The sequence below is a fragment of the Lepus europaeus genome, chromosome 9, assembly GCF_033115175.1.
Source record: "Lepus europaeus isolate LE1 chromosome 9, mLepTim1.pri, whole genome shotgun sequence".
NCBI classification, from domain to species: Eukaryota; Metazoa; Chordata; class Mammalia; order Lagomorpha; family Leporidae; genus Lepus; species Lepus europaeus.
This window is the reverse complement of record NC_084835.1, coordinates 97208104-97229122: the sequence shown is the minus strand read 5'-3', so window position 1 is coordinate 97229122 and position 21019 is coordinate 97208104. Positions and strand designations below refer to the sequence as shown.

The window sequence follows — 21019 nt, the reverse complement described above, 5'->3', positions numbered from 1 at the left end:
AACCTTGAGGAGAAAGTGGAGCAGGGCTCACAGGTCCCATCTAAGCAGAGGCATCCTTAGTGCATCACCGCCCTGCGGGTAGCCTAGCCAGACAAAGCCCAAATCCTGCTCACTCTGTTTAGCTCAGCCGCCAAGCCTGCCTTCTGAAGGGCCACGCCCAATATGAGCATAAAGAGTTTCCCTCCATCTCTGTGGTCCTGCAGAGCCTCTCTGCTCACAATGTGTAACATCCAGCCAAACATACTGGAGAGAAGACAGCAAGAAAGAATCAGATCGGCAAGAGACAATAGAACGAGACTCAGCGATGGGTGAAATTTCACTCGTCCCTGTTCTTGACCGTGTAACGTGGCATAGTATTATTTGAAGACAGACTGTGATAAATTAAAAATGTACATTTTAAACTCTAAGGCAACCATTAAAAAATAGAAACAGATACAACTAGTAAGAATAGGTGGAGATAAAATAGAATCATAAATTATACTCAGTCAAAAAGCAGGCAAGAAAAGCTTAACAAATAATAGTAAAACAAATAGAAAGCAACAAGCAACCATGCCAGTAATTACATGTCCGTGGTTCTAGTGCTTCGATTAAAGGACAGGTTTTCAAACTGGATAGAAAGGAAGACTTCACTGTGTGCTGTCAATAAGAAATTCACTGCAAAGATACGGCCAGAAGTAGGCTGAAAGTTAAAAAAAAAAAGTTTTACCGTGTAAACATTTTATCAAGAGAAAAACAGGTGGCTTAATAATAGCAGGCAACGTGGACTTGAGAACCAGGAATGGTACCAAGGATGGAGGGGCAGAATCCATGTAATGCTAAAGAGTGCTGGTGACCAGGAAGACCTAACCGTCCTAAATTGTATGTACCTAACAGCAGAGCTTCAGAATCTATGAAACAAAAGCCAATGGAATTGCAAGGAGAAAGAGACAAATCCATAAGTACAACTGGGAAAGCCAACACTTCTTTATCAGTAATTGATGCAGAAAATAAGTCAAAAATTACTAAGCTATAGAAGACCCAACAATATTAGCAGCCAGTTTGATTTCGTTGACATCTATAGAACCTTCCACCCAACAGCATAAGTTTACATGGAACGTTCACCAAAATCAACCATACTTGGGGCCATAAAGCTCAACAGATAAGTCATGTCGAAGGGCACGTGTTTGGCTCAGCAGTTCAGATTCTGCTTGGGATGCCTACATTCCATATCTGAGTGCCTGAGTTCAAGTCCCAGCTGTACTCCCAATTCTACTTTCCTGCTGATGTGTGCCCTGGGGGCTGTTGGAGTCCTGGCTGCTCTGCTTCCAATCCAGCTCCCTGCTAATGAGTCTGGAAAATCAGCAGAAGATGGTGCAAGTCCTTGGGCTCTTGCCACTCACAGGGAAGACCCAGATGGAGTTCCAGGCTCCTGGCTTCTGCCTGGCCCAGCCCTGGCTATTATGAGCATCTGGGGAGTGAATCAGCATAGGAAGGTGTGTGTGTGTGTGTGCGTGTGTGTTTGTGTGTGTGTATCTCTGCATTTCAAATTTTTTTAAAAAAATCATAGATTATATACTTTGACCACAGTAAAATTAAACTAGAAATAAATCAGAAAAATAGCTGGGAAACTCCAAATAGTTGGAAATTAAACAGTACATTTGTGGGTCAAACAAGAGGTTACAAAGGAAATAGAACAAAACTAAATTGAGTAAAAATGAAAATGCAGTATATCAGAATTTGTGGAGCACAGCAAAAGCTCAGAGGGAAACGTGTAGCATTAAATGCTTCTGTTGTGAGAGAAGGGGTAGGCATTCAGCTCAGCAGTTAAGACGCCACTTGGATGCCTGCAATCCACATCAGAGTGCCAGCTCCACTCTGACTCCAGCTTCCTGCTAATGCACACCCGGGAGGCAGCAGGTGAGGGCTCAAGTACTTGGATCCTTGCCACCCATGTGGGAGACCCACTTTAAGTTCTGGACTCCTGGCTTCAGCCTGGTCCAGCCCCAGCTGTTGCATGCATTTGGGGAATGAACCAACAGGTGAAAGACACTCCTGCTCAATCGCTCGCTCGCTCGCTCTCTCTCACACACACACACACACACACACATATTCTGTCTCTCACATTCTGTCTCTGGGTGTGTGTGTATGGCTTTGCCTTTCAAATAAAACTTTAAAAAAAATTTTTTAAAGGTCTTAAATCAGCGATCTAAAATTGCATATTAAGAAGCTAGAAGAGTAATTAAATTCAAAAATAGGAAGTAATAAAGAGTGAAAATTATTAAATATTTACACAGAAGTAAGACATTGGTTAAGGTTTTAATGGAACTATCACAATATGTTTTTTTTTAAAGATGTATTTTTACTTATTTGATAGGCAGACTTACAGAGAGAGAAAGAGAAACAGAGAGGAAGGTCTTCCATCAACTGGTTCACTCCCCAAATGGCTGCAATGGCTGAAACTGAGCCAATCCGAAGCCAGGAGCCAGGAGTTTCCTCCCAGTGCAGGAGCCCAAGCACTTGGGCCATCTTCCACTGCCCTCTCAGGCTATAAGCAGTAAGCTGGACCAGAAGTGGAGCAGCCAGGACATGAACCAGTGCCCATATGGGATGCTGGCACTGCAGGCAGAGGCTTAACCTACTATGCCACAGCGCCAGCCCGCAATATGTTTTCTGTTTGTGTTCTTCAAAGATTTATTCACTATATTATAAAAATCAATTTGCATAACTGTTGTATATAAACGGAACAGAAGTTTATCTGAGAATCCCAAAGGGGGCTTAAAATTTGACTTGGGAAATTTGGACCCTTAGGCACAGATTGAAAACCCAGCCTGTTGTGAGCAAAATCACAACTTGTAAGGAGCTGGCGCCGGCAGACTGCTCTGGCCGCCGAAGCAGCTGCCTTGTCCTCTCTCGATGCCAGAGCATGAGGCCCAGGCTCGGTGATGGCCCTGGCTCCAGCTGCGTCCCTCTGCTTTCCAGAACAATGGCTTCCAGTGGCATTTATATAACCAAGTGAACTTTCCACTGGAATCGTTAAAAGTTGTTTGTACTCTTGAATCATTAGAAAACAGGAAAAGTTCCATGTTTTAAAAAAAACGAATTTTTGTATTTTTGCATCCCTAACTGTAAACATGTGTTATTCTCCTGAGTGAAAACGGATCAGGTTTTCTTGATTTATTAACATTGTGTGTGTGTGTGTGTTTTAAAGGATTTGCTTGAAAACCATGATATTCTTTCAGTTGTTAGTGACTGAGGTTTAGGGACTCTTATTTCCAGAACGCTACTGGGTTAGCATCGTGCTGCCCGGCTGAGGCTGTGCTGTGTCGGGAAACCAGAGAAGTCGCAGCCTGCTGCTGATTCTCCTTGGTGCTCAGGGCTGAGGGTGATGTGGATCAATTAAAGTCATCCGTAATCCCCCAAACGGCACTTTAGCATTAGTTAACATTCCTTTCCTAGGAAGCCTTTCCCTGAGAGCGCACCGTAAGCCTCAAACTTGACAGGTCTCCCAGTTTGGGTTTCGCTTGGACACCCCCACCCCCACCCCCACCCCCACCTGCGCCACCATGGGTGCTTCTGTTCCTTCCAAATGAGGCAGCACGGGAAGATGAGGCAGAATTCAAGAGACTGCTTCATCCGCAGACAGAGCCAGCGGACATGAATACCCAGGGCTCGGCTCCGATCCAGCCTCCAAACCCTGGAGCGAGAGGACGGGTTCAGGAAGGCTAGCGAGTGAAAAGCCACCAGGGCGCTCTAGAAGTGGAACTAGGAGGGCTTGACCACCACGTGGGAAAGGCATCCAGCGAACACCAAGTCCGCACGACTGCTTGTTTAAAAGGAAACACTCTGCGTTGCAGGTCATCACCTTCTTCAGCTCCAGGTTGCTGCAAGCTGGGGCGGAGCTGTCTGTGGAGCGGGTCCTGGAGATCATTAAGCAAGGGGTTGTCGCGCTGCCCAAGGACAGACTAAAGGTAAGATGGCTAACGTCGCACCTGACTGCTGTTACCACTTGATGAGATGCTGGTGTCTGGGCAGGCTCTGTTCCGAGCCATTCTGCTTGACGCTGTGGTTTCAACAAGATTTGGCTCTGAGCGCACGCAGACGCTGATCGTCAGAGTTGTAAGTTGATGGTGCTGGATGGGTGGAAACCTAACCCAAGGATGGCGTTCAGGCGGTGGGCGTAGTGGGAGGTACAGGGGTCTCATGAGAGGGTCGGTTATAAGACCTGACTCGGCCCAGCCTCTCTGCCCACTCCCTGGCTCGTGACATGATCATGCCTCCACACGCACTCTGCCGTTGGAATCCTTCCGCCTCTGACGGCCACACCAGCGGGCCTGTCTGATCGTACACTGTGCACCTCTGAAACTGTGCGTCAAAATAAACCCCCTTCCTTCATAACTAGTTTGCTTAGGTATTTCGTCATAGCAACAAAAAGGTGACTAACAGGCTTACCCAGTGCTTGTGCTAGGAAAGCTCTAAGTATTGCCACCATTGCCGTGTACTGATACTCAGGACTGTGATAAAGAAGGTTTCTGACAGTTTTTAAAAAATAGCAAAAGAAGGACCAAAATCTTCATGCCTGTGTGACCTCTGAGTAATTGCTATAATGTGTACTGTGAATAGTTCATATACCATTAATAGGCACTTTGATTTTTTAAGCCAGTGAAACCAATTTTGTAAGTGGCATCAGGTTGCTGGGAAGGTGGCCATGGTGCTGGTAACTGGGACACTAGCTGACTCAGTGCCACAAGGAGCTGCCACGGGCTTACCTGTGTCAGCTCGTTCAGGTCCTCACAGCAACGTCTAAGGAGGGGGTATCTATCACCTGAACTTCTCAGATGTGGAAATGGATCCAGAGGGACTAAGAAACTTTCTCAGAGCCACACACCTAGACATGATCCCCCACCCAGGAAGTCTGGCGCGGGAGCCCACGCACATCTTCACTGCCCTCCTTGCTGTCTGCCTGGGCTGCAGCTGTGGCAAGCGAAGCAGGTCATGGGAAAAGAAGGGCAAGTGCTGTATGTAGTTCCTGGTATGTTTGTGGTACATGTATTTCTGAAGTCGTCTTCTGATTTAAAACTCAGACTTTAAGAGACCCTAGGGGATTATTTCAGGGCATGTGTGTATGTACAGCATTGTAGCTATTTTTGCTTTAGTTTTTTCCTTCACTAGGTCTAATTTTTACAGTGCTTTCTCCGAAATTAGCAACACAGGATGGCACGGTGGCTGTCCGACCTTCTTCACGGGGTTTCCCCTCCAGCACGCATCCCAGACTTGCTGTTTGGAGGCAGTGTCGTCAGTGCTGTCCGTAGAACCAGTGCTTAGTGGACACGGAAGACATGTGGCTGTAGAACATAAACGCGTTGTCAGGACAATCCCAGCGTCTGGGAAGCAGCAGCACACGCGTCCTCATAATCGCTCCCAGAAGCCCGGCTGGCCAGAGCAGCAGTGTGACGCACTCGGCCCTGAGCAGAGGAGGCAGGTGTCCAGTGGGGCAGCGGGAGTGCCCCTGGCTGGTAACAGCATGAGAACAGACAGCAGCTCACCCAGCCTGCTGGCTTGCTTTTCTTCTTATTTGAAAGGCAGAAAGAGAGAGAGATCTTCTGTCTGCTGGTTCACTCCTCCAAGGCCCTTAGCAGCTGAAGCTGGGCCAGCTGCAGCCAGGAGCCGAGAGCTCAGTCCGAGTCTCCCACGTGGGTGGCAGGGACCCACGTGCTTTATCACGTGCTGTCTGCAGGGTGTGCACAAGCAGGAAGCAGGATCAGAAGCTGAGTCAGGCTTCAAACTGAGGCTTTCCAGTGCGGGCTGTAGGATCTGACGCTGTGTCTTCACTGCCATGCCAGACGCCCACCAGGACACTCCAGCTTCAATGTTATTCGCGTCCCCAAATTGTAGATGTGAGGAATTCATTTTATTTCTATTCCCACATAAAGTAAGACATTGATTTTTTTACTTTTTGTGTTCACATTATTTTAAGTCTGGGAAGGCTTTCTTTAGAAGTTGCCTGCAGCTCTCCAACTGTTGCAGCCAACTGGGGAGTGAACCAGTAGAAAGGCAGAGTGACAGAGGGAAAGAGGGAGAGACACAGTGAGACCTTCCATCTGCTGGTTCTCTTCCCAAATGGCCACAATAGCCAGGGCTGGGCCAGGCCAAAGCCAGGAGCCTGGAACTCCTTCCAGACCTCTCATGTGGATGGCAGAGGCCCAAGTACGGGGACCATCTTCTGCTGCCTTCCCAGGCTCATCAGTAGGGAGCTGGATTAGGAGCAGAGCAGCCATGACTCAAACACTGTGATGTGGGATGCCAGTGTCACAGTGGCAGCGGACCCTGCGGAGATACAACAGGTGACCCCCGTTTCACATTTATTTGAACTGTACTGTGAAGTTTAGAATGGCTGCCCCAGGGAAGAGTTGGATCTTGATGTCTAAGCTGAATCACGAAAGAAGTAAAAGTATCAGAAGACCATCAGCAAAGGGTAACACAGGCCAGGCAGGGGAGAAGGAGGGTTTTTTAAAAGATAAAAAAAAACGGGAGTGGTGGAAATAATGAAGACTGCAGTTAGCAGCATATTTAGATTAAAGTTGTAGAAGTAGATTTAGATTAAAGTTGTAGAAGTGACAGGGTCTGGACTGGCCGTGAGTGAGCAAGACAGAGTCTGGGTGTGGATGAAAGTCAGTGTAATGGAGCCTGTGAGTGAATGGGAGGCCTGCAATGGGCCCTTCCCATGATACTAAGCCGCAGGTGGAGATAAAGTCCAGGAGCCAGTGCCCCAGTAAACAGGAGGGGGGCACCAAAGTCAATGGGGACAGCTGGAAGGCAGAGAAGCGGTTGGCACCAGCCTTACATGAGCCGGCCTTTTACTCTACGATAGAATGGCCAGTAGAAGAGCAGTGAAAGCAAAGGGAACACCAGCCCCCTCTTCAGACCCTGGAGAGTGAGCAGCCCCTGCCTCCAAGGGAATCAGGAGTCTGGAGAGGAGAGCCCAGCTTCAGGTGAAGATGAGATTGGGGGGGGGGGGGAGATTGGGTGCAAGAATGGAGAATGCAGGAGTGCTTTGTGACCACAAAACAAGGGTTCAGAAAAGTCCTGTGGGCTGTGGGATGCAGGGTGGAAACAGACAAAGCATGGCAGAGGATCGCTGGCTGCAGGATCTTAGGTTGAGATAAAGACATGGTCATGTTAGGGTTAGACCTGCCACAGGGCCCATCAACACTGAACAAATCTTGATGAAGCATCTGCTCTGTGACAGCTGTCGTTCCTGGCACTCGGACTTTGTCCCAGGCTCACAGTCCAGCAGGAGGCAGGGGTGAACAGTAAGCATAATAAATAACAAAAGGGTTGGGTGTATTAGGACACAATCAGTGCTGTAGAAAATTGGGGACGGCGTTGTGTCTCAGTAAGTTAAACCATGCCCGTGGTGCCGACACCCACTATGGGCACTTGTTCATGTTCCGGCTGCTTTACTTCTGATCCAGCTCCCTGCTAATGCACCTGGGAAAGCAGTGGAAGATGGCCCAAGTGTTTGAGCCCCTGCACCCATGTCAGAGACCCTGATGGAGATCCAGGCTCCTAGCTTTGGCCTGGCCCAGTCCCAGCTGTCGCAACTATCTGGGGAGTAAACCAGTGGATGGGAGATCTCTCTCTCTCTCTCTCTGACTCTGACTTTTAAATAAATCATTTTTAAAAATAAGGGAAAAAGTAAAAGAGGTTAAGGTGGTTTGGGAATGTGACTGGTGGTGTGATGAGGATCTAGAATTACCAAGAATGGTCAGGGCAACATGTAGCAGAGGGAGGAGCGGAGTGTGCCGACACTGAAGTAATGACAGTCACTAGAGAAGGCCGAAGGCAGGACGGTGCCAGATGTAGTGAAGAGATAGCAAGATCAGCATGGCTTGCACTGTGTGAGCAAGGGACAGAGCTGGTGGGGCGGGGAGAGTGCAGATCTTACAGTAGAGCTGGGATGCCATCACGCTGGCTACTGTGTTGAGCAGCAGAGAGCCCAGTTAGAAGATTATTGCTTGTCTTGAACTGCACCATGGTGCTATGCATGGAAGTGCCAATTAATTAGTCCAAAAAGTACAGGGGAAGGAAAGACCTTGGGGCCCAAGACATGGCACCAGTCTGGGTTGATTGCAAAAGTTCCAGGGTGTGATGACTGGAACATAGGCACTGGCCGAGCAGTTAAGAGAACTGGTCAAGGACTTGAAAAGTGGTTTTTTAGTAGTGGATTGAACTTGGTCTTTGTGGCCTCAAGGACAGCTTAAGACAGCCTGGTAGGCTTTTGGCGCATGGTGAGCCAAGTCTGTCATGGTTACCAGCTGTCTCTGTGCTGCTAAGCGTTGTGTGGCTCAGCAGCAGACTGTGGGTCGTGATGCTACTCGTGTAGAAAAACAGCCTCTACCAGACTCCCCAGAGCGAGCTGTCTGGATGCCGCACCTTAAGATAATCTGGAAAACTTCGAGAGTCACCAGGCATACAAGAAATGACCAGAGGACTCAAACTGCTATAACTCTCCTTCAGAAAGAAAGATTTGAGAGAAGAGGTTCGTGCTGAGGCACTGGAAAAATCATTCCTGTAGGCAGAGGAGGTCTTGTTACATGTGGTCTCAACAGGTAGGACCAGGAGCAGTGGCTAGAAGGAGCTGCAAACCGGGACACACATTGCAGTCCCAAATGAGCAGCAACTTTCTAACAGACGGAACTGTTTAGGCATGGAATGGGCACATTTGAGAAAGGGATTCACTCCTTCTCAGAGATGCTAGGATAATAGGCACGTGGCCACTTGGCTGACATGCAAGTAGGTTCCATCTTGAATGCAGCTCTTGGCAGTTGGTCCTAGCTGGCTAGACCATGAATGGGCAAGGATTCTAATGCCAAGTTCAGGGTGAGCTCAGTGAGTCTCAGAGTGGGTGCTCTGAGATCCGTTACCAGTGCCGGCCATTGGCCACAAGAGCAGCAAGCAAGGAGCCACACGTGCAATTGCGTGGACACACGTTCCAATTGTGAGGACTCAGACGCTGGTGGGGAAGTCCACAGTGGTCTACTGGAGGGTTTTTCCATCCCTGAGAGTGTAATTTTGTCAGCATGCACTAAAATTATCGTTCTTCACAGAGCAGGGAACTGCCTACGTCTTTGATGACAGTTTTCCCTCACAGTGCAAGAAACGATGAGGAAAACCAAGAATGGGCCAATTTCTTATGAGAAAGGAAACAAGGAGTTGGCCTTTCCACTTTTCATAGCACGAGGAGGTAGTCAGATCTGTTTGCTAGAAGAAACACAAATTGCTAAAAGTTGCACACACTACTAACAAAAAATACAGTTCAGGAGAGATGGAAAACTTTAAAAAAAAAAAAATAGAGCCAGCACTGTCATATAGGCTAAGCCTCCACCTGTGGTGCTGGCTTCTAACACGGGCACCCATTCATGTCCCAGCTGCCCCTCTTCCGATCCAGCTCTCTATGGCCTGGAAAAGCAGCAGAAGATGACTCAAGTGCTTGGGCCCCTGCACTCACGTGGGAGACCCGGAAGAAGCTCCTGGCTCCCGGCTCCTGGCTTTGGATCGGCCCAGCTCTAACCATTATGGCCATTCAGGGAGCAAACCAATTGATGGAAGACCTTTCTCTCTATCTTTCCCTCTCTCTGTGACTCTACCTCTCAAATAAATAAATAACATCTTTAAAAAAAAAAATACTGACAACCCAATCACTGCACGTCCTGGGCAGAGATAGAAGAGACACAGCTGCCCTGGGAGCAGTGCTGTGAGTGTGAGTGCTGCCTGCATCACCAGCACCTCCTCCCCAGTCTCCTGCATCTCCCTGAGGAAGCCAGGGGAACTTTCCCAGGGCCACCCCTCTCTCAGTTCTAGGGTAGAGTCTGCCAAGGCGAGGCGCTTGCGTGAGACCTGGAAGGCAGAAGAGGAGAGGCCTGCATCCTGCAGAGGCAGCCTTGGGGCTGTGGTGGCTGAGCCTGGGATTTGCCGCCCCTCCCATGGAGCTCTTGAGAACTCTGGTGCTAGAAGCTGCCTCACACCCTGCTCTTTGCCTGCTTCCTCCTTTCCCGTGCTGCATAAGCTTCTGTTTCCCATACAAAGCCCTTTAGACAGAGTAACTTCTGTGTTCCGTTCACACCTGTTAACAAAATGAAGCTCCTGATTTCAGACAGGCAGGGTTTCCTAGAAGGACTTCAGAATCGCCGAGAGCACTAAGCCCGAGCAAAGCCACCGCTGGCAGTCAGGGCGTCGGAAGTGGCAGCAGGGTCACCAGCGGTGGCCGGGCTGCCCGCTGCACCCACATGAGGTCTGCAGGGAGACGCTGCAGGCCATGGCAGCGTGTGACTTCTGATGCCCACAGGCCCGCCCACCACTGCCATGGTGACCTCTGTTTCTGCTCTGCCTTCCAAAATGCATGGACGTTCCTCTCCTTCCCACAGTGCAGCGCCAGCCCTGCTGGGGACGCTCCAGGAATCGCAGTTCCCAGGCTTGCAGCCCGTGCCGTTCAGGGGAAGTCACGGAAGGGGGAGGGTGGTGTTTAAGTTGCAGACACACGTTGTGGCACAGGATCTCAAGAAAGTAACACAGCAACAGGAAAAAAGGATAGTGTCACTCTCCAACAAGCATGGATTTTTTAAAAAGGATCTGTGCAAAAAAATGGAAGAAATGATGTATGTGGAAGCTGCTGTCCTTTCAGTGTATCCCCCGAAGGTCCCTGTCTTGGAATCATGGTCCCCAGGATGGTGATCTTGGGAGGTGGTGAAACCTTTAAGAGAGGAGGCCTGGTGGGAGGTGGTTATGTGACAGGTTGCAACCCTCAGAAGGGATTATTGCTGTTCTCCAGAAGTGAGTGAGTTCCCCCAAGAGTGGGTGGTCATTAAAAAAAAAAGACCGGCTGGCCCTGCCCACTGCCTGGCTTCCTGTCTTGCCCTCTCTTCCACACCCACTTCCGCAATGTAATTCCATCCGCCGTGAGGCCCTCACCAGAGCTGAACAGAAACTGGCACCGTGTGCTTGGAGCTCCAGAACTGTGAGCTAATAAGCTCCTCCTCTTCACAAATTAGCCAGCCTCAGATAATTTTTTTATAGCAGCAAAAAAAAATGGGCTAAGAGGCCAAATGTAGGGGAGTGGATTGAACTTGCACAAACACCAGAAGACTCAAATTAGAAAGGGGTTTTGATCCCCAGGAGGGAAGCAAGGAAAACCAGTTGTGGGCCTTCAGCCCAGGAACAGTGGGTAAGGGTGTGCAGCTGGTTGAGTTGTGCGTTCCCTGTTTTCTGTTCTGGTTTCTTTTTGAACCTCCTTGGATGAGGACGATCTAAACTGTGGAAGAGGGTGTCCTTTAAACAGCGTCGAAGCCCGCGGCAAGGCAAATGGTGAGTGAGCTGCCAGCCCTTTTATTCTTGAAGCTGTTTCTCCAGATACTGGCAGCCTCTGCCTGCGAGTCGAATGTGAGACCACAGCCTGCGCGATGACAGGAGTGCTCTGTAGCAGTGCCGTGAGCTGGTGCCACTCTGACCCAGGCTTCCTAGGCCAGGCAACCCAGAGAGAGCCGCTAAGTAGCTGCCCAGGTGCAGAGCTGGGCCCGCACCACGGCCGGCCTCCTCCCGTCCGTGCTGTGCCCCGTGCCGGGCTGTGCTGGGCAGACTGCGCTCGGGTGTCCGCGCGGCCTGGGCATCACGTTTCACAGCACAGTGGGGAAGCCACATGTGCACAGAGGCAGTCAGGAGCTTGCCAGTCACGTAGGGGAGGGGTGGGGAACGTGAGACCCAGAGAAAATGTAAAACTGCATCCAGCTACTTTATGGACCGTACTGTAACACAGCGGTAAGCCTCTTGTGTGCCAGAGTACCGTGGATAGAATCTGAACCCAGGCAGGTATCAGTTCTACCCAAGGAAATACCTCGTGAGATCATGAGTGCACGGGCAGTGGATGGAGAGGGGACTCAAGTCAGCCCCCTGACAGGAGAGCCAGCCTGACAGCGCCCCTGTATTAGAAAGTTGCAACGCGCGAACCCGAAGATATTTTGAATTCCTACAGTTCTAGACTTCTCCCATATAATTCCATGATGAATTTTTACAGGCCAGTGCTCTGTTCACATCCCTTTCCTACTCAGAAGTGTTCAGTATCAAGGCCCTGTTGCTCCCAGATGGAGTCTGGAGCCCTCCCAGTCCAACCCCAGCCTGCCTTCCCAGGCTTTTCTCTCGCTTTCCTTCCCACCACTGCTCCTCCCAACCACAGCTCCGCGCCTTCCACCGCTTCCTCTCCTGCGTGTTTGGGTTGGCCTATGTGAACCTTCTCTTGATAAACCCTTCCTCCACCTTGGCTTTCTAAGTATTCACTAAAGGCCTGCATAAATGTAACAACCTTTGTGAGGCTTTCCTTTTACCGCTCACTCTGTGTGTGCCTCCCTCCTGGAAACACCCTGGATAGCTTGTGCCTCATCGTGAGGGCCTCCTTTCTGCCTTGGGTTTGGCTGCTTGAATGTCCGCCCTGCCCACTCAGTGCTGTCTGCTTGAGATCAGGGGTCGTGTCTTGCTCGTATCCATCCCCTTGGTGCCTGGCTCAGTGTTTTGTACGTGGCAGCTGCCCGCTAAATATGACGAGTAGATAAATGGAAAGCTCACTTTATAGACTCTTCAGAGAAACTGGGGACTTGTTAGAATTCAGGAGTTTGGGAGTAAAATTTTCTGTCTCCAGGCCTGCCTTTCTAGTTTTTATTCTACCATTTTATTTTATTCTCCCTGGATTCTTAACTCATGTAACTCACTCTGCCTGCGTGTGCCCGGCACTGTCCTAGATGCTGCAGAGTCAGCAGCGACCAACACAGGTGAAGATCCCTGCCCTGATGGAGCTTATTGTGTTGTGCACAGATAGGCAATAGGATAAACATGTAAAATAAATGCAATTGTAGATGGCAGCAAATAATAATAATAATTTAAAAAGAGGGTCAGAGGGAAGATATCTGTCAAAGGTGTTTGCTTTTCTTTTAAAAAAAATAAGTTTAGATTTACAGAAAAGTTGAAAACTAGAAGAGTTCCTATAAACCCCTCTCCAGTGTTGGCACCGTGTGTGGCTGTAGTGCAGTTACTAAAACCACAGTGTGGCTGACGCAGCTGCAGACCTTGTTCCTCCCGGTGCCCCGTTTCCTGCTGCGGAATCCTAGCAGGGTCCCGCGTCACTCTCTCTCCTGCTCCGGGACTGCTACTCAGTCTGGTCATTTTTGATGAGTGCTGGCTACTTATTCAGCAGACTTCCTCTTGGTTTGGGTTTTTCTGATGTTTTCTCATGGTTCTATTGAAGTTATGCGTATTTGGCAAAAATACCGGAGTGGCGTGTTGTGCTCAGGTGTCGCTATCAGGAGGAGGCCACCTGGTGTCGGCGTGGCTTCTTACTTCTTACTGGTGCTGTTAGCCTTGACCATCTGGTGGGTGTCGGTTTCTCCCGTGAAGAATGACTATCCCCTGGTCACTGGTAACACCTTGGGGCGGTCCTTGGAAGCTTCTCTGGTGTCCTCTTTCCCACTGATTTTGTCATCGTCTGTAGGCCTTATCTCCACAAGGAGTGACTTAGTACTGTGGTATTTCTTTAATGATGATTTTGCTTTTTACTCTCCCAGGCTATAAGTCGCTACTGGCATTGATTCATTTTGTGTTCACGTTGTTCTGTTGGCCAGTGGAGTTCCTCCAGTGATTCCTGCACCCCACTCTAGTTTGGAGTACTTCCTCCCTTCCTGGCTGCAAACTGATCTTGTATTTTCACTGCCCCAGGCCCCAGCCCTGGAATCAGCCACTTCCCCAGTGAGCCCTGGTTCCTTTTTGTTTTCATTTTTTTAAAATAATGGTATTTAGGAGCCAAGAGCTGGGCACTAGGCCACCACCTTCTTAGAGCTTTATATTCCCTCCTTTCCCCATCTGCTTCCCATCCCGGGAACACCCAATACTGCTGCTTCTCGCTGCGGCCATACCCACTGCTTGCCCCCCGTCTCCGCCTTCTGATAAACCACAGCCCCTTTCTTTTGGCTTTTCTCTCACCAGTTGTGTCTTTTTTTTATTTTTTATTTTGTTATTTTTTGATAGGCAGAGTTAGACAGACAGAGAGACAGAGACAGAGAGAAAGGTCTTCCTTTTTCCATTGGTTCACCCCTCAAGTGGCCGCTACAGCCAGTGTGTTGTGGCCAGCGCACTGCACCGATCCGAAGCCAGGATCCAGGTGCTTCCTCCTGGTCTCCCATGCGGGTGCAGGGCCCAAGGACCTGGGCCATCCTCCACTGCCCTCCTGGGCCACAGCAGAGAGCTGAACTGGAAGAGGGGCAACCAGGACAGAATCCGGCGCCCCAATCGGGACTAGAACCCGGGGTGCCGGCGCCACAGGCAGAGGATTAGCCTAGTGAGCTGTGGCGCCGGCCCTTTTTTTCTTTTTTTTTTTTTTTAAGATTTATTTATTTATTTGAAAGTCAGAGCTACACAGAGAGAGAAGGAGAGGCAGAGAGAGAGAGGTCTTCCATCCGACGGTTCACTCCCCAGATGGCCGCAACGGCCGGAGCTGTACCAATCCAAAGCCAGGAGCCAGGAGTTTCTTCCACGTCTCCCATGTGGGTGCAGGGGCCCAAGGATTTGGGCCATCTTCTACTGCTATCCCAGGCCATAGCAGAGAGCTGGACAGGAAGTGGAGCAGCCAGGTCTTGAACTGGTACCCATGTGGGATGCCAGCACTTCAGGCCAGGGCATTAACCCGCTGCACCGCAGCACTGGCACCAGTTGTGTCTTTAGCTCACTTTCCCCCCACTTATTCCAATTCCATATTGTACTTTCTGATTCTTCCAGTGAACAGTCTTGCTCAAAGCATGGGCTGTAACAGATCCCAAAGGTTAATCCTGTAGTGCACTATAATACCTACCTTGAAGCAAAATGAATCACAGTGTGAAGGCTATTACAGTGTGCTTGAATGGTACTGTGTTTTCCATTTATTATACTATGTTCAGAAAGAAAATGCCCTTTATATTTGATACAATGACATACACATGTCATGAAAATACGACTCTTTGTATTATGGCTAAATTGAAAAATTAATTGATCTCTGAGAGGTCCCAGCAAATTAATTCTTACTGAGGTCAAGGTCATGGGTAAACTCTTTTCATGGGCCAGTTAGCTTTGGTCTGGAACATAGCAAAGAATTGTACTTGAAAGCCCAGCTTGCTGTCTCATTTTAAGAAGGGCTGGGTGATTCATTTAAAAAAAATCCATCACCAGTATTAGAAAAGAAGCTACCATTACGTTTACCCACAGATGGTGGGTCATCGTCAGTTGATTTAAGTGGTAGCATATTATTACTGCAGATGTTACTAGGGAAAAAGGCTCTTATCCTTCTAATCAAGGCTTATCTCAATTATTTTAATCATCTTTTGGAGTGTTTATAATAAAATGAATCACTTGAAACCTCTAGAGTTTAATTCACAGAATACAGTATCTAAAGTTGATGAAAATTCAAGCTGTGTGTTGAATAATATTTGTAATGTAGTCTTTTCAGATGGTTTACTGACACACTGATTAAACCATCGTCAGGGATGTAGTAACAGCTTTGTGTGTGACACCGAAGTTCCAAGTTGGAAATGGCTGTTTTAGTAAGAGCTCTGTGAAGGTGCAGAATGGTGTGTACTTACTGATTTGTTCTTGCTTCAAATAGAGAAATTAGATGCTAAAGGTCAGCATTCTTCCCAGCCCACATGTGGGTTGGTAAGAGGATCACAGTGCCCCCTCACTCATGAGAAAGTCACCAACTAAAGGCAGCTGAAGTTTGGAGTCAAGATGGTGGAATAGGGAGGGGGCTTACTGCTCTAGTCTAGGGGAAGATAGTTAAAGAAAAAAAAAAAATATATGGAGAGAGCGCAATCTCAGTGGAGAGTTAAGGAGAAAAGAGCAGAGGAAACTCCAGGCAATTACAGGGACACTGTGGACCTACATGGAGGGTGTGGACACACACAACTCAGGACCCCAGCAGCTGAGAGCCTCAGCACCAGCTTTGGAGTGATGTGAGCCCAGACTGCAGCAGCCCAAGCCACTGGCAATAAAGCTGCAAGAAGAGCCTAGCGTGGTCCTGGATTAGAGCCCTGTGGGAGACAGTGTACCTGCCAACCTAGAGAGAATAAAAGGGGGGCACGTTTCTCTCTCCCTGACCACCCGGCACCAGCATCCTGTAACCAAGAGAGGGCAGGCGCCATTTTGGACATACGTAACAGCTGTGATAGCTCGTGTCCATGTGTACAACAACCAGCCGAGAGGAGATGCCTGAGTCTGGCCAGGAGAATTGATGGGGGCTGGGAGTTTGTGACTGGGAGCCTGTATCCCAGGACTATGAAAACATTGGCTGCGTGGGGAGAGCACAGGGTATGGCTGGGACTTTGGGCAGGCGCTGTGAGTGTCTCCGCATGCTCAGGGCTCCCTGATTCCCTGGTGAGGGTCATTGCTGCTGATCCGTGTTAACACTGAGGACTGCACGGATCCTTTGTGTGGTTCTTGTGGAAGTGCAGATGAAAGTTGTACCCACTGGGGCTAGCGCCCAGGCACTGGTCTCCTTTGAGGAGAGGAGTTGAGTGTGAGACTATGCCAAGAGAGCAGAACAAATCTCCCCTCTGATTAAAAAAAAATTAGAGAGAGATTTACCACACAAAACTTGGGTGTCACCTTAGACACTCCCCTCACCCTGAAGAACTGAGCAGAGCTCCCTGACCACACCCAGCACACACCTCTGAGTAGTCACTGAAAGAGCAGACACTGCACTAAGCCGCCAAGGCATCGTTCAAGGATAAAAGCTATCACAGGGAAAAAATAAACTAACAAGTATCACCACAAATGTCTAATAATAAATAATAAATTAATAAATAAAAGAAACAAGAAGAAAGACAATATGATGCCCCCAAAAGAATACAACACTTCAGTACTAGAATGTGAAGGTGAAGAGATTGATGAAATGCCAGAAACAGAATTCAAAAAATGATCCTAGGATTACTTAAAAGTAATCAGAAGCAAACTGATGAACTAAAGAAATCTGTACATGACATGAAAGAAAATTTTTCCCATGAAATTGAGTTTTTAAAGAGAAATCAAAATGAAATATTGGAAATGAAGCATTCAATAGAACAAATAAAAAACATGGTGGAAAGCATTAAGGACAGACTCGGTGGGAAAGAAGAAAGAGTATCCGAGTTAGAAGGCAAATCTCTGGAAGTTTTATAATCAATCTTAAAAAAGAAGAAAAAGAAGACTAAATTAGAAAACAAAGAAAAAACAATGTTGGAGATCTATGGGATACTACCAAACATCCTAATATACGAGTATTAGGAGTTCTAAAGGCATGGAAAGAAATACTGGATTAGAAGGCCTTTTTAGTGAAATAATTACAGAAAACTTCCCTAATCTGGAGAAAGGGACATCCAAGTACAGGAAGCACATAGAACTCCTAATAGATATGACCAGAAAAGATCCTAACCACAACACAGTGTAGTCAAACTCTCCACAGTAAAATATAAAGAAAAGATCCTAAAATTTGCACCAGAGAAACACCTGATTACTTTCAGGGGATCTCCAATTGGACTCACAGCAGACTTCTCGTCAGAAACCCTACAGGCTAGGAGAGAATGGTGGGATATATTCCAAATCTTAAGAGAAAAAAAGCTGTCAACCAAGAATACTGTACCCTGCAAAGCTCTCATTTAGGAATGAAGGTGAAATAAAGACCTTCTGTAACAAACAGAAATTGAAAGAACTTGTCACCACTTGTCCAGTCGTATGAAAGATGCTAAAGGATGTATGTACTGCATACAGAAACACAGAAATATGGTCATCACTATGAAAGAAGGTGAAGGCAGAAAGTCTCCCAGTAAAAGTACAAAGGAAATCCAAAATAAACAATAGGAATATTTATCGGAAAATGGCAGGGCCAAGTCATTACGTATCAATAGCCACCTTGAATGTAAATGGCCTGAACTCTCCACTTAAAAGATAGTAACTGGCTGAAGGGATTAAAAAACAAAATCCATCTATTTGCTGCCTACATGAAACACATCTCACCAACAAAGATACGTGCAGATTGAAAGCGAAAGGATGGAAAAAGATATTCCGTGCTAATAAAAACCCAAAAAAGCTAGTGTAGCCATCCTAATATCAGACAAAATAAACTTTAACATAAAAACTGTTAAAAGAGACAAAGAAGGGCACTATTTAATCAGTACATAATGATTAAAGGATCAATTCAACAGGAAGATGTAACTATTATAGAAGTATATGCACCTGATTACAGGACACCTGGCTATTTAAAAGGAATGATAATGGATCTAAAGGGAGACTTAGACTCCAATACAATAGTAATGTGGGACTTCAGTACTCCACTTTCAGCAATGGACAGATCAACCAGACAGAAAACCAGCGAGGAAACAACAGAGTTAATCAACACTGTAGACCAAATGGACCTAGCAGATATCTATAAAACTTTTCATTCTACAGATGCAAAATGCACATTTCTTCTCACCAGTGCATGGAACATTCTTTAGGATAGACTACATGCTAGGCTGTAAAGCAAGTCTCAGCAAATTCAAAAAAATTGAAATCATACCAGGCATCTTCTCTGACGACAAGAGAATGAAACTGGAAATCAGCAACTCAAGAATCTCTAGAATATATGCAAACACATCAAGACTGAACAACATGCTTCTGAATGAACAGTAGGTCATTGAAAAAATCAAAAGAGAAATCAAAAAATTTCTGGCAATAAACGAAGACAGTACAACATATCAAAACTTATGGGATACAGCAAAAGCAGTGTTAAGAGGAAAGTTTATAGCAATTGGTGTCTACATCCAGAAATTGAAAAGGCACCTAATAAATGAGCTCTCAATGCATCTCAAGGACCTAGAAAAACAAACCTAAAACTAGTAGGAGAAAATAAATAATTAATAATTAAAATTTGGCCTGCGCCACGGCTCAATAGGCTAATCCTGCACCTGCAGCACCGGCACACTGGGTTCTAGTCCCGTTCAGGATGCCGGATTCTGTCCCAGTTGCCCCTCTTCCAGTTCAGCTCTCTGCTGTGGCCCGGGAGTGCAGTGGAGGATGGCCCAAGTCCTTGGGCCCTGCACCTTCAGGGGAGACCAGGAGGAAGCACCTGGCTCCTGGCTTCGGATCAGCACGGTGCGCAGTGCACTGGCCACAGCGGCCATTGAAGAGTGAACCAACAGTAAAGGAAGACCTTTCTCTCTGTCTCTCTCTCTCTCACTGTCCACTCTGCCTGTCAAAAAAAAAAAAAAAAAGAATTGAAATTAGAGAATAAACAAAATTGAAACAAAAAAAAATACAAAAGATCAGTGAAACAAAAAGGTAACTTGCTGAAAAATAAACATTGGCCCGACTAAGCAAGAAAGAGAGAGGACCCAAATCAATAAAATTAGAGATGAAAAAGGAAATATAACAACAGACCATAGAGATAAAAAGAATCATCAGAAATTACCACAAAGAGCTGTATGCCAACAAATCAGGAAACCTAGAAGAAATGGATAGATTCCTGGACACATACAACCTGCCTAAATTGAGCCATGAAGACATAGAAAACCTAAGCATACCAATAACCAAGATGGCCATTGAATCAATAATAAAGACCCTCCCAGCAAATAAAAGCCCAGGACCAGGTGGCTTCCCTGCTGAATTCTACTACACATTTAGAAAAGAACTGACTCCAGTTCTTCTCAAGCTATTCAAAACAATTGAAAGGGAGGAAATCTTCCCAAACTCCTTCCATGAAGCCAGCATCACCTTAATTCCTAAACATGAAAGAGATATAACATAGAAGATGACAACAGACCAATTTCCCTGAAGAACATAAATACAGAAATCCTCAACAAAATTCTGAGCAATCGAATCCAACAAGACATCAGAAAGATAATTCACCCTACCAAGTTGGATTTATCCCTTGTACGCAGGGATGGCTCAACATTCATAAATCAACCAGTGTCATACATCACATTAACAAACTGAAGAACAAAAACCACATGGTTATCTCAATAGATGCAGAGAAAGCATTTGATGAAATACAACACCCTTTCATGATGAAAACTTTAGGCAAATTTGGTATAGAAGGAGCAGTCCTCAACACAATCAAGGCAATTTATGACAAACCCACAGCCAGTGTCCTATTGAATGGGTTAGTTGGAAGCATTCCCACTGAGATACAGAACCAGACAAGGATGCCCACACTCACCATTGCTATTCAATGTAGTCCTGGAAGTTTTATCCAGAACCATTAGGCAAGACAAAGAAATCAAAGGGATAAAAATTAGGGAGGAGGAAGTCAAACTATCTCTATTTGCAGATGACATGATTCTATATATTAAGGATCCAAAAGACTCTACTTAAAGACTATTGGAACTCATGGAAGAGTTTGGTAAAGTGGCAGGATATAAAATCAACACACAAAAATCAATAGCTTTTTTATATACAGACAAGGTTGAGAAAGAACCTCTAAGATCAATCCCATTCACAATAGCTACAAAAAGAGTCAAATATTTTGGAATAAATTTAACCAAGGATATCAAAGATCTCTATGATAAGAATTACAAAACATTAAAGAACAAAATAGAAGAAGATACAAAAGAAAAAATGGAAAAATCTTCCATGTTCACGGATTAGATGAATATCATCAAAATGTCCATACTGCCAAAAGCAACTTACAGATTCAATGAGATACCAATCAAAATACCAAGGACATTCTTCGCAGATATAGAAAAAAATGATATTGAAACTCATATAAAAACACAGGAGACCCCAAATACCTAAAATGATCTTATACAACAAAAACAAAGCTGGAGGCATCATAATACCAGATTTCAAGACATACTGCAGGGCAGTTATAATCAAAACAGTCTGGTACTGGTACAAAAACAGATGAATAGACCAATGGAACAGAATAGAAATGCCAGAAAACGACCCACGCATCTGTAACCAACTTTTCTTTGACAAAAGAGCTAAAATCAATCCCTGGAGCAAGGACAGTCTCTTCAACAAATGG

At 46.6% G+C, this 21019-nt stretch overlaps 1 protein-coding gene across 2 annotated transcripts in view; it reads left to right on the top strand.

The window, feature by feature from the left end:
• Positions 1-21019, top strand: part of DYM (dymeclin) — a 362668-nt gene that overhangs the window by 299662 nt on the left and 41987 nt on the right. For both annotated transcript variants that reach the window (XM_062201648.1, XM_062201646.1), the window contains exon 16: positions 3834-3947. In XM_062201648.1, coding sequence (XP_062057632.1) covers positions 3834-3947 — 114 coding nt within the window. The remainder of the gene's footprint in view (positions 1-3833; positions 3948-21019) is intronic.